Source organism: Vulpes lagopus, chromosome 2 (assembly GCF_018345385.1).
Source record: "Vulpes lagopus strain Blue_001 chromosome 2, ASM1834538v1, whole genome shotgun sequence".
In the NCBI taxonomy this organism is placed as follows: domain Eukaryota; kingdom Metazoa; phylum Chordata; class Mammalia; order Carnivora; family Canidae; genus Vulpes; species Vulpes lagopus.
Window position 1 is genome coordinate 28,232,874 of NC_054825.1, and position 13,542 is coordinate 28,246,415.

At 44.7% G+C, this 13,542-nt stretch overlaps 1 protein-coding gene across 14 annotated transcripts in view; it reads left to right on the forward strand.

Annotated features, from left to right (window-relative positions):
- Window positions 1-13,542, forward strand: part of PKD2L1 (polycystin 2 like 1, transient receptor potential cation channel) — a 52,814-nt gene that overhangs the window by 12,197 nt on the left and 27,075 nt on the right. For 8 of the 14 annotated variants that reach the window (XM_041746039.1, XM_041746048.1, XM_041746050.1 and 5 more), the window contains 2 exons: window positions 10,915-11,193; window positions 11,719-11,832. In XM_041746039.1, the coding sequence (XP_041601973.1) occupies window positions 10,915-11,193; window positions 11,719-11,832 (393 nt within the window). Of the gene's footprint in view, window positions 1-1,077; window positions 1,436-7,462; window positions 7,493-9,373; window positions 9,489-10,294; window positions 10,331-10,914; window positions 11,194-11,696; window positions 11,833-13,542 lie in introns of those variants that run through there. The other 6 variants (XM_041746045.1, XM_041746044.1, XM_041746046.1 and 3 more) reach the window with 6 other exon arrangements.

Below are 13,542 nucleotides of genomic sequence, written 5' to 3' on the forward strand. Positions count from 1 at the left end.
GCATATTAGTCAAGTGGGCAAGATAGTATCTGATAATGGCAGAGTGAAAACACGTCAAGTAGAGTACAGGTTCAGGAAATGGAGAGAGACTCTTCCTAATAGAGATGCCCTAGAACTGGTTAGAAATAGATGGGCTTGGAACAGACTCATTTAGCATCTTTTCAATGCCTACTTACATGCACTGTGCTAAGTGCTTTTACGGTCTATTAATATTTACCCCTATATTTAGTCTTATTTTGCAAGGCTCAGAAAAGTTGTGCCAGCTCGGGGTTTTGGGGGGTATGGTGTGATATGGTAGAAATAGTACCTTGCTGGGTGAGTGTGGTAGGTACTTCACAGATCGTCTAGCAAGGGGTTCTTTCTGAGCACAGAACAAACATGCTAAGCAGAGAGTGAGTAGGAGACTTGATGGTCCCATATCTCTTCTGCCCTCCCACCACTGCTCCCATGGTCCCATCCAGGCTCCATAAACCCTGAAACCTAAGGTCTGGCCCCTGGGCAAATTACAGTCTGGAAGACCCTGTGGTCACCCAGAGGCATCTCCCTTCAACTCCACCTCCCACTCCATTTTTCTTCTCCTCTTTCCCGACCCAGGAAGGAAAAGGGAAAATCTCATGCTTGTCTTCAGCTTCAGCTTTGACATTTAAGGTGTAACTTAATATAATCATGGTGGATTTCCAGGCTATTTCTCTGTTGCTCCCACTTCAGAATTTGGCTGGATTCTCTTTTAAAGCCTAGAGTTATTGCTGTTTATTTACCTTGGGGACTCTGGATTTGCAATGTCATCTGGTTCAGACATGGTCTTGCAGAATTGTTGGTTTCCTCATGACCTCCTTTTAAGCAGTAGCCTAGAGAGCCAGCTGAATTCATCCCATCCCTCCCAAGCTTGTCTTTTAGCTGAGAACCAGCCAGGGAGAGAGAGGAGCCAAATCCAGAGCCCCATATATAGTAGGCCCCAGCCCCAAGAGCACTCAGGGAGGCCCACAGGGGCCATTGACCCAGTCAGTCCCTGCCATGCTGGGTACCCAGTAGTCTTCTCCCCTAACACCCTCCTTACCAAACCTCTGCTTTTCCCTAGACAAGTGCCAGCTTCTTCATTCTGACCTCCCCACCCCTCACCTGGGTCTCTGGACCACCTGACAAAGCTATGGCTGCCCCAGCATGTACTTGATCTTGGCTGAAGCCAGAACCATACTGCCAACCACTCAGGTGCCTGGGGAGGGTCACCTGAGGCAGTGGGGGGCCCCAGTAAAAAGATGGGGGCCCCCAGTAAAAAGATGGGGGCCCGGTGCTGGCCTACTAGCTTCCTGCCAGGGCAGGCTGGCACCTGAGCCTGTACTTCAGGACTAAAGTCAACACACAGCTAATCCGATCACCACCTTCAAGTTCCCAGGTTTATAAGCAAGAAGGAACCAAATACAGAGACATGGAAAAGGTAGGGCTTGCTTGGGAGAATGCTTGTATCTGGATTAATCCAGGAGAATACTGAGTTGGATGCAGGTTATGGGAGGAGCCTATTCTCTGGTGGGGGTAGGGGGATGCACTCAGCACATGAGGTGAGAAGTACGGAACACAGATGACATTTGGCAGAGCAAGGGCTGTGTGAGGGCTAAGGCTGTCCCTTCTTAGAAATAAGGTATGGAGGCCATGAAAATGATTTCATAGACCTCCAACTATGTACACTTGACCAAGAGCGTTCACCTGGACTAGACTTCCAGCTGAGCAGCCTGGGAACTTCAACTTCCTAGGAGCTGCTTAGCAACGATATGAAAGTGTCCCCATCCAGGGAGACACAGAACTCCCCTGATGGTTTATTTTGGCTCCCTGAAGGCCTCTGCAAGTCTTCCTCAGACTAACTATGCTGCAGAAATCCACCCAACCTTCCCACTCTCTCTCCTTCACTGAGGGGCAGATTTACTTCACGGTCTGACAGCTCTCCTAGGCTTCCTTGGTGCCCTCCCTGTCTTCTCTCACAGGTATTTGCCTTCCTCAAAACCTCACAACTGCCACCCAACCTTGGTGTCTGCTTCTCAGAAGACTCAGATCAACACAGAAGTCTACAAGGTCTCCAGAATGATAAATCCTATAGGTTAGGAACTGTTAGTAGGGCCTGTCGTGAACCTTTAGAGTCACCTAGAAGAAAAAAATAAGCAACTGGAAGGAGCCTGGGAGAGGACCGGTCTCTGGACCCTCCCAATGCCAATCCCTCCAAACTGGTTTGTCCTTTGCGGAGTGGGACCGGGCAAGGGTTATGCTGCCACCTGGTGGCCACGGTAGGTAGGCAAAACACCTTTGCATCTTCCCGCTTTGTTCCCTAACTGCTCAAGATGGTGCCAGTTGAGAATTTGCTGGAGTCCATTTCTCCCCCATTTACAGCATTAATTGTAGGTATTGACGCCCAAATCATATGCCCAAATGTTCTTCCTTTGAAACTAGCACCATAGTCGCACACGTCTGTGAATATAGGGAAAACTATTGAATTGTGTACTTTAAATGGGTGAATTGCATGGTATGTGAATTATAGCTCAATAAAGCTTTTTTTAAAAACCAGCACCAGGGTGCCTGGGTGGTTCAGTGGTTGAGAGTCTGCATTTGGCTTGGGTCGTGATCCCCTGGATTCTGGGATGGAGTCCCTCTGCCTATGTCTCTGCCTCGCTCTGTGTCTCTCATGGATAAATAAATAAAAACTAAAATAAAAAAAAAAAAAAAAAAAAAAAAACCAGCACCATAAGAGGAATTGGAATCAAGTGAGGCTTTTAGAACATGAAGATAAGGATGGCTGGTTTCAATTTCTTAGGACATCCCCAAATAGATAAGCAAGAAGTTCATACAGGACATATTCAGTACTTGATAAATATCTTGATAAATTATTTGTATAGTTTTTTTTAAAGAGGCAGAGACACAGGAGGAGGGAGAAGCAGGCTCCATGCGGGGAGCCTGACGTGGGACTCAATCCCAGGACTCCAGGATCGTGCCCTGGGCCAAAGGCAGGCGCTAAACCGCTGAGCTACCCAGGGATCCCCCTATTTGTATAGTTAAATGCAGCCAGCCACTTCTTTTATTGCCTCACCACCTACTCTTTAACCTCTATACCCTCGCTTCTCCAAACCAGGCATCCATTGCCTTCTCACCTTCCAAGGTCACCTGAGAGATTCCCACCTAAGCATCTGAAGGATCAGAACCCTTGATCTTTTAACACTGTTTGATATGGTCAATAATCACTCCCTTTTAAAAATACTCCTCCTCTGATTTTTGTGTCTTGAAAACTCTTGGCTCTCCTCCTTCTGTCTATGGCTCTCTCCTTTTCTGACTTCTCTTCCTTCCTTCTCCACTCCTTAAGCTCCTTTCTCCCTTCATGCAATCCTTTGGCAATTTCAACTGTTCCTGTGGCTCCAATAAACATGTCTAGCTACACTATCCCCATGTCACTCTCACCAGTATTTATTACCATTTCAAACTCTAACCCAAATTGTCCAATGACCCTCTCGGATTTCATCATCTGAGTTCCATTAACACTTTAGATTCACACATACCTGAAGCTGAATTTCACTCTGAAACCTACTTTTGATCCTTCCCCCTCTCCTGCCTCATCCCATTTAGCAGCATCCCTGTCCTTCTAGTCATAGAGGTTTCAGACCTTGGAGTCACCTTTCCATTTTCCTCTCCCTTGTACCTTACATCCAGTCAGGTCCTAATCCCTGCAGGTTCTGCCTCTGAGATGCCTCACATCTTTCCATTTCTTTCTATTCTTATGTCACCACCATCATTCAGGCTTTCATTCCTGTCCCTGAACTAGCCCAGAAATTTCCAACTGATTTCCTGGCTTCCAATCTCCCCCTAGATCAAACCATCTGATTGTCCAATTATTGTTCATATAATACAGCTTTGATTTCATTGCTCCGCTTGGAAGCTTTCTTTGTCTTTCTACTGCCTGAAACAAGTTGAATTTCTATTGCCTGAATGAATTAATTCTCTGGCATTTGATGCCTTCCATATTCACTCCCAACCCTCTTTCCAGACTTATTTCCTATTCCCCAGTGAGAACAGCAGGGCTGTTCTTCCACAGGAGCAAGCAGTGGTCCCACCTGCCTGCCCTTGCACACACTGCTGTCTCCATGTGGATGACACAGAGGAAGTCATTCTCGCTGTAGTCAGACAAACCTGACTCACAAGATGGATTCCAGCACAAGTTATCTCTTGGAATACTCTATTTCTTTACGTGTAAAATGGAACAATAAAAGTCTACCCCATTGGATTGTGTGAGAATTAACTAAGATAACACACTGTAAGGCATCTGCCGTGTGGATAGTTAATAAATGGTAGCTAGACTTTCTTTTTGTCTCTTAAAATATTTGTCATCCTTCAAAGTCCATTGCAATGCCATTCATTGCAAAATTCCTTTCTTGACCTTTCCACTTACCAACCCAGTTACCTTCCTTTCTCAGAGCTGCTGTTAGATGCTGTACTTCTCCCAGCAGCTGTTCTCATACTCATCACATGCTTCATCAGTATTCTTCCACAACTGTAATTTCCAGGGAAGTAGCGATTTATATAAAATCTTGGAGCAAGCAGGTGATAAACAAATCTATTGCATGGATGACTCCCATGTCAAGGAATGAACTTTCATGATTCCTGGCTAATGTGGAGAGCTAGTGTGGTGAAGGCAGTCACCTAAGAGATTCTGTGAGTCTAAGATGAAAATGCACCTCAAGTCTTTATGAACACAATAACTACTGACTACTGGCTTTTTAAAAATACTTTTCTTGGGGATCCCTGGGTGGCTCAGCAGTTCGGCGCCTGCCTTTGGCCCAGGGCGTGATCCTGGAGACCCAGAATTGAGTCCCACATCGGGCTCCCCGCATGGAGCCTGCTTCTCCCTCTGCCTGTGTTTCTACCTCTGTGTGTGTGTGTGTGTGTGTGTCTTTCGTGAATAAATAAATAAAATCTTTACAAAAAATACTTTTCTTCTGAATATTAAAGTACTCATAATCACTGTCAAAAAGTAACAAAAATAAAATAAACAAGATAAAACAAAAATTAGCAAAATAAAAAGCATCTATCCAGAGATACCACTACTAAATTTGTAAAATTCTTTAACATTAGTCCCTTTTTTTCTATGCATCCAGGTATAATTTACACATAAATTTTGGACTCTGCATATATATATATGCCACAATTTTCACAAAGCTTGTGATGATCATTTTCTCATGATATTAAACACTACTCAAACTGTTGATTTCTGTACAACAATCCATCATGTGTATGTATCTTTTTTTTTTTTTTTTCCAAATTTCCAATCAGTTTTAATGAATGGCAGTACCGTATGACATGCAGTTCTGGGTAGTTCAGGGTGAGAGTTTTCTAATGAAACTTTTCTAATACTAAAATTGCTTCTTTTTGTGTCATCCAAAGTCAACCTCAAGTTGAGGGAAGAGAAGGCTGGATGGGTCCTAAGTTTCTTGGAGGGAGTCCAAGTCTATATAGTTCTGTCTTCTTAAGGAGATGAGGCAGGAGGAGCAAGCTCTAGCTCCCAAAGAAAGGACTAACAAATAATAACCAAATTATTCTGTTCTTATGAGGCCTGCCTGTCCTTTAAAAGGAATTGCATCCTTAACTCACAGGTATTTTTCAAACTTGTATCCTTATTTATTTAATATTTTTTCTATTGTTAGATATTTGAGCTCCCTTTTTTCAGCTTTTAAAAAATTGTTATCACTTATGCTGATAGAAACATGAGGATAGATTTCTAGATTTGGGATTACAGACTGAATAGGATAAAAAAAGAATTAAGCTCTTGGTTACAAATTCCTATTCAGGAAACTAAAAAATGTTTTTGCAGTACTGACCTTTACTGAGGTATGATCGACATACAAAAAGCTATCCATATTTAACATACACAACTTGATGAACTTGGAGATAATAATACACCTATAAAACCACCACCTTAGGAAATTTTTCATCATTCTGTAGTTTTACTACCCTAGCTCTCTTATTAATTTCTGCGTCTTTTCCAGAGGTTAGGGAGACTATCAATTTTAGGAATGAAAATTGGTTGGATTCCATGTGTTCAGAAGGAATCTAATGCAAGCCTTTAAGCTGAGCTCAACTCATGTACCATGAGGGATAAAGATTACTGTAAATTGTAACATTTCTTGCATTGTCATAACTTCTTCCTTGTTTGGTCATTTAATTCAGTGTGTTTCCTTGTGTAGAGTAGCAGTAAAATATTTATGAATCTCAGAAAACCCTGTTTGCCTCAGGGCCTTAAGAAGGGGGAAGAGAGGCAGAAATTATGATTTTATTCCTCATTTGCCTTAGAACTTCGGGTCTCCCGTCTCATTTCCTCATAGCACCCTGTACTTCTCCTTTTCAACACTTTCTATGAATACAAATCATAAATTATCTGTGTGTTTGCTTAATGCCTATCTTCTTTAGAAGAAGAAAGTAAGTTCTATGAGATAGGGGCCCTGATTATCTTATTTGCTGCTTATCCCTGAGTCCCCATGGTCTAGACAGCCCTCAGTAAATACCTGTGGAATGAATTATGACTGGAATGAGGACTCAGGGTGGAAAATAATGTGTCCCCTGTGATGGGGCCCTTAGAAGCTGAGACAAGGAAGTTTTGGGTGATTGCCCTGAGCCCCTGAAATGATACTGGAAGAGTGAGCCTCTGGGGGATTTGCTCTGGTGTTGCAGTCTCCCCTCTCACAGGCTTGGGACATTCAGTCGATCAAGTCTCCTATGATATTTGATGAGTTGTTCTGAAGGAAAGAACTGTGTTCTCTCAATTCCTCTTCCCCAGAATCCCTTTTCTCTCTCATGCTTTTCTTTCCCCTTCACATCGCCCTTTCTTTCCAATCTGGCATTTCCAATTCATATGGCACTCTTTCCCCCCCACTCCACCCACTCCAGCAGGAGGCTACCACTCACCATCCTATACAGAACCTTGCCTGCCACAGCTGGAGCACTGCCTAGAAGTGATGATGCTGACTAATTATTTCAGGATCATGTGAGCACTCCATGTCTAGACTACACTCAGCAGGGGGCATGATAATAGCCTCAGACCCAAGTTTCCAGGCAAACTGAAGACTAACTTCCTTATTTTTGTTGATGGCATCATCTGTCTCCCACCGCCTGGATTTGGTTGATTCCCTTTACCTGTCCAGTCTTCTGTAGAAGGCATGGACAAATGGGGATAGTTGTCCAGGAGGGTTCTCTAGAAATGGTAGGAAAGCTGGAGGGCTCATTTAAAAAGTTCTCTTTGGAGAGATGGAAGTCCAGCAGGACTTTTTAAATCCAGGAGGTAATAGGAAGGAAGTAAAAGACCGAAGTTGGTCATTTTGATGAGGGAAGTGGGTCTCCTCCAGCTTCTCTCTGAAGTCCCTGATGAAATACAACAAAGTGCTGTTTTCTTGGCTTTCTGGGCTGGGATGGCTACAACAGGACATCATATACCTGAATCTTCTAATGGATCTGGCTTGTCTGTTCTAAGGTATTGAGAAGCTGTGGCTTATGGTGGCCCCTGGCACAGTGCTATGATGTTTATTGCACAAAAACAGGGAGGGAGGGTTCCCTTGGGAATAGCCTACTCATGTCAGTTTGCTTGATCCACTGTGTTTGTTGCTGAAAACCTCAGCTACTCAAATTTCAGTACTTTTGCCATGTAGATGACTGGTGGCATATTGGGAAAGGGTAAGCCCTTATATGCAGGGTTTTCTTGTGAATAAGTGATCTCCAGTGTCTCCCACTGAGAATCATTGCCATAGTGAGCCACTGTTACTTATGGAGTGGGCTCTATTTTTTTATGTTGTTTTGGGATGGAAAAGGTTGAGGGTCACTATGTAAAACACAGAAGGCGGTTTGAAGGTTGTTTCTCCCTGTAGAATCTGGACTGTGAGTCACCGCAGGGTTCCTTTCTCTAGAATATGGAAGATGACTTATCCTGGAAGAATTTAGATGGAGGACTTAGAGAAAGATAAGCCACAAGTTTCCATCCTATGGTCTTTGCTGTCTCTGGGCTCTTTGTCAGGACCAAGTGGATCTGAGTGGCACTGAAGAGCCTGGCTAGGATGGTGAAAAGGGGATGTACTGGTAGAGAAATGTAGTAATCCTTTTTTCCTGGTGCATGCAATAGGATAGCATGCAACCAAAAAATGTATCCCAGTGAAGCAATGGGGCCAGTTGGCCAAGTGGGCTAAGAGGCATCATGATGAAGAAGTATTTTGGGTTCTAATAGACAATAAGGCTTAGCATGTGGTCATGGAACTCTTCTAGGAGCTTCTGGAACTCTTCATTTCACACTACTGTTAAAATAGCCTCCAGATGAAATGCCATCATTCCATTCTGTTGGTGTCAGCTGGAATGGAATGGGTGTGGCTACAGAGGGTTCTGGGACGCTTGTCTCTCAGAGATAATGACAACAGAGTCCTGACTGAAGGTATCTCTCTGAAAGATGAATTGCTCTATATGAGTGGAATACACAGGATGAATGCTATGGTAGAATAACTAAATTTGTTTTGTGCCTTATAGCACACAGTTCATAAAGGTTTCTATATCTACCATTTTAATCCTAAAATAGTCCTAAGGTCAGCAGGGCAGACTTTAATACAAACACTTTGCAGATATATAAACTAAGTCTCAAATGGACTTGCCCAGAACCATACAGTTAGTAAGTTGCAGAACCAAGAGTTAAACCTGGAGGTTTGGGTTTCAAGGTCATGCCTCTTAGATTTTGCTAAATTGCTAAAAGGCAGTCTGAGCCACAGGACTCTGGTAGTGGGTGCCCATATTAACAGCGTCTGGCCACTCAGGAAAAACCAAGTGCCATGAAGGTTGGGAGCATGAAGAACTGCTGGACACAAAATCATCAGGAGCTCCCACTTGATTACTATATTTATGGCTTCTTGAATAAGACTAAACATCCTAGGATTTCTCAGCACCTTTTGAGAAAATTTCTCAAGCTGGTTGTATAACCTGTGCTCCCCAAGGGTATCATGGGTTGATACACACATGTGGGGAATGCTCAAGACTGAAAAAGGCAAAGCAATGTTTTCTAGGAGGGTGACCATGAATAAAGCAGCCCAACTCTGGTCTTAAGGTCACAGGGAGAGAGGGTCAGAAACCAGAATCAGAAACCATCTCCTGTTCCTCTCCTTTGAACTATATTCCTAGCTTCCTGTTCATCACCTCTGTCCTAATCTTCAGTTTTGCAAATAAGAGATACTTTTGCAATTATTTGAAAAGCTTGTGGGTGGAGATATCAGCTTCTGTTCCTTCACTATCAGCTGATTTCACACAAAAATTTTTTTTTTTTGTCTTCCCAAAGAAAACAAGCACCTTGGAATATGTCTCATTAGCCAGAAAAATGTAGAGATGAAATCCTTCCATCTAGGAAAGCTCATAGAGAGGCCTTAACTCCAGCCCAGGCAGAGTTAATTCCCTAATAGTTTCTGGGACTGGGGCAGGAGATCCGTGCTGCAGAGCCAGAGGTAAAAGATAGCTGCTGCTTTTTTAACCCTTTCTTGAGTGTTGGAGAACACCTATCAAGGACCTGAGGCCAGCCCTGAGTTGTCTGGGATCAGGATCTCTTTATGGGGACACTAGAGCCTGGTGACTTCCACCAGGCTGGTGTTTTACTGAGGGGGAAGGTGGGCTTCAGTCAAGTGGAGCAGTAGAGTGGCTCAGATGGTGAACCAGCAGTTGGAGAGAAGGCAACCCCCACTCCAGCCATCGAGGAGGATGTAACCCCCTGCACTTGTGGGACTGGTACCATTCCAGGCCATCTCATATGCTCATACGTGAGCGGGAGCAAGTGATCAGAGGCTGGAGCAGGGCCTAAGCAGGGAGGTGCCAGGCACACAGGCCAGGGTTTTAATTTAGACACTTGAAATGGAAAAGAAAGCAGATCAGTTCTGATAACTCTCTTAGTTCCATTTTGTGTTCATGCTTATAGTCCTTAGTCTAGTACTAAGAGCCATAAAATAAAGTTGTCAGGTGAGCTGGGTCCAGTCATCCACCCTTTTTAAGGAGTCCCAAGTCACATTGTCCTTGACCTTTGCTCTCTGATGCCTTCTCCTGGTCAGGGTTTAGGCTCTTCCCTAGGCTGAACGCCACACCCTTAAGGAACTCCTTTCTGTCATATAAGCCAGATGAGGGCAAACCTCAGAAGAAGGATATAGACAATCTAGAACTCTGGAGTGCCGCCTTCTCAGTCCCGCACCTCAACAGTGGTCAGAGACCCTGCCCCTAAACTGTCTAAATCAGAGGATCCTCCCACCACTCTCTTTTCCTCCAGGTATAGGAGTCCCCCTCCACCAGGGGACAGCTCAAGGTGAGAACATTTAAGGAGCCTGATACACCATTGAATGAGCCTCAAAGAGGCAGTATTTCCCAGTCTCCGGTCCCTGGCCTTGGTCCACAGCCCAATCCATGGCGGCCCTTTCAGGAGCTCTTAGTGGAAATTAGCCCAGACCTGCAATGGAGTCTGCCAGCCATCCTCTCCTGCCAGCTCCTCCCCTTGCTTTTTCATCTCCTCTTCTGTCTGCCTGGGACCACTCCTCCACCAGGCCCCTTCTGTAGGCAGCCCTCCTCTCCCCCTAGCACTGGCCTCTCTCACCCCTCCCTCCTTCCACCCTAGTCTCCACATCTCCCTCCCAGTCTTCTCTCTATCCTGCCAAACCCCTGCCTTCCAACCCCCTCCCACCCCCTTTCTTGAAGCTAAAGGAAGAGAGAAAGCCCCTGACAGGACTGATGGCCATTCCCCACCCCCTCCTGTCTGCTCCCTCCCCCCAGCTGGTACAGATTCCCTCTACAAAAGGCAGGAAGCAGAGGCTTCCTGAGACCAGCTGCTCCCACACTGCTCCTTTGCCTTCTGCTGTCTAGACTGGGCTATGTCTTCCCTCCCTCTTTCTTCAGGTGACAGTGGGTACCTGGGGTGCCAGCCCCCTACCTCATTCCCCATGAATGTTGTGGAAAGTCCGGAAGGGCAAGAACTCCAAAAGATGGAGAGTGGAGCCTGGGACAACCCTGCCTACAGTGGTCCCCCCTCCCCACATGGGACATTGAAGATCTGTACCATCTCCAGTGCAATGCCTCCACAACCCCAAATCCAAAAGCCTGAAGATGGACCCCAGGAGAAGGCATATAGGACTCTGGTGTCCAGCTGCTGCTTCCAGATCTGTCGTGGCATCAGAGGTACCTTGTGGGAGGAGGGTTCTCCTGGGATACTGGAGTTAGGAGAGGGGTCCCAAATGCTTTTGGGTTGGAAGGGAGATACAACCTGAAGAAGAGGTGGGATCTCAGTCTCTTTGGGCTTTAAAAATTGTCTGTTAGAGCTGAAGTCACCAGACCAGTCTAGTGGTCTCTCAGAGGGAGAGCCTGGTACAGTTATCTCTGGGAGCCCAGGAAGGTATGAAAGAGTTAGCTTGAGGGAGGATGTTTGTGATGATACCCTAAACTGCCCCACCTGAAGAAAGGAGCTCCTTCCCATGTCTTCATTCTCTGCTACCTAATGTATTTTCCACTGTCTACCTCAGGGTGTTTGATGAAGGAGGTCAGGCTTGAATGTGGTTAGAGTAGCCAGATCCTGCCAAGATATAAGGCTATGGGTGAGCAGAAGACCTGGGTAGAAATGGGAGTAAAGTCCGGGGACTGATGGGTTGGGCAACTGGGAGGAACCCTGCTGCTGGGGATCCCAGGCATCTCTCCAATGTTCCTTAGGACTTTGGGGAACAACTCTGACTGAGAACACAGCTGAGAACCGGGAGCTTTATGTCAAGACCACCCTGCGGGAGCTTTTAGTATACATCGTGTTCCTGGTGGACATCTGTCTTTGTGAGTAACATCTATCTCTGTGTACATCTGGCTGCAAGAGCCATCTATGTGTACAACATCTGTGTACACACTTCTGCAGCAATGCCTGTAGAGACAGCATCTATCTATGTAAGCAGGCTGTATCCTGATTACCTTTTCAGCTTAAGATATTTTGATGAAAAAGAACTTGTCACGGGGTTCAGGAGAAGAAGACAGATTATTAGAAAGCTTTTAACCTTATTTTGTCAAGAGTTACAAGGGAAATACAGTTTTTAAGTTCACATTCCTGACACTAACTTAGCAGCCCCCATGTTCTTTTGGCAAGTGGAAGTTTTTACCCTTCTGTTAAAAGTGGAAATGATTCCTTTCTATTTGGAATGACAAATAATTTGGTGGGTTTCATGTAGTTATTATGCTATGTCTGATCCCCATTTCTTTAAAGGCAGCAGGAAAAAGGTTCAGCAGGCCTTAGAGCTTGGATTCCCAATAAAAGGACTAAAGATGCAAGTGGTGTAGTTGTGGTCAATGCACCCAAGATTCTCCCATATGAGAGACCACCATGCCACAGGCATTGAAGGATGCTTACTTGAAGTTCTAGCTATAGATACAAACTGGAAAGGTTTCAGTTTCCTAATCTATACCTATCCAACCCAATAGGATTACATTAAGTTCACATGAGATAATATCCATGAAGTCATTACCCCAGTGGATAGTAACTAGTACTAGTAAATAAATTGGTGTATAGTAAAAAGTATTCAATAATGGTAACCATCCTTGTCTCCAGACCTGATGCCCTCCCTATATGATGCCTGGTAGTAGACGAAATACTCCATGGGCATATGCCCCCTTAGAATTCTGTGATGCAATTCAGTTGTATTCAGATTTGGAGTATCTATGAGGACATGCCGAGGAAATGATATCTGAACAAAAGCTGAAAGATAAGGAGGATTTAGCTCCTTCCTGGTGAAAAGAAGCAAACTTCCTGGGAGGGGAGAACAGAATGTGCCAAGCCCTGGAGGTGACAGAGATCATAGTTTAGTGAGATTGCGTCAGTGTGTCTGGAGCAGAGAGTTTGCAGAACAAAGTGGTAAAAAATGGCAGGACTGGCTATATGAGCAGGGATATGTCACAAAAGGCCTTATCAGGTATGATAAAGGATTTGGATGTTATCCTGAGGCTTTGAGGGGAACCACTGAAGAGTTATAAGCATAGGAGTAACATGGTACATTCTGAGTTCTTCTCATTCTGGGAAGAGGATCAATGCCTGGATGTTGCATCAGAGAATATCTCTGGGAAAGCTGAGTAGAAAGATGATAGTCCTAAGATAAGCATAATAATGTGATATTTTATTTAATCCTCACAACAACCTTATCAGGGACACTGAGTCAATTTAGTGTCAGTATAGCATACCGGTTAAGCACTAGAGCTCTACATTTTGATACTTCCTATATGTAGTAAAAGAGTACTGCTCCTAGTTTCCAAGCCCCCATCCTTCCCCAGCCTCTTTCAGGCAAATCTAGAAGCTATAGTGAGCCTTGGACATGGTCTCAGTAGGGCTACTTTGGCACTCTCCAAGGTCCTGACCTCACCTCCCTGGTATTTCAGCGGTCAATCTCCCTGAGTTCTGACCATCTGCAACTAGACTATATATTCTCAGTGGGGCTGATATACCCCCTAGGGGCTAGTAGTTTCTTGGAGGGAAAAGAAAAAGGAAAGGAAAGACAACTTAGA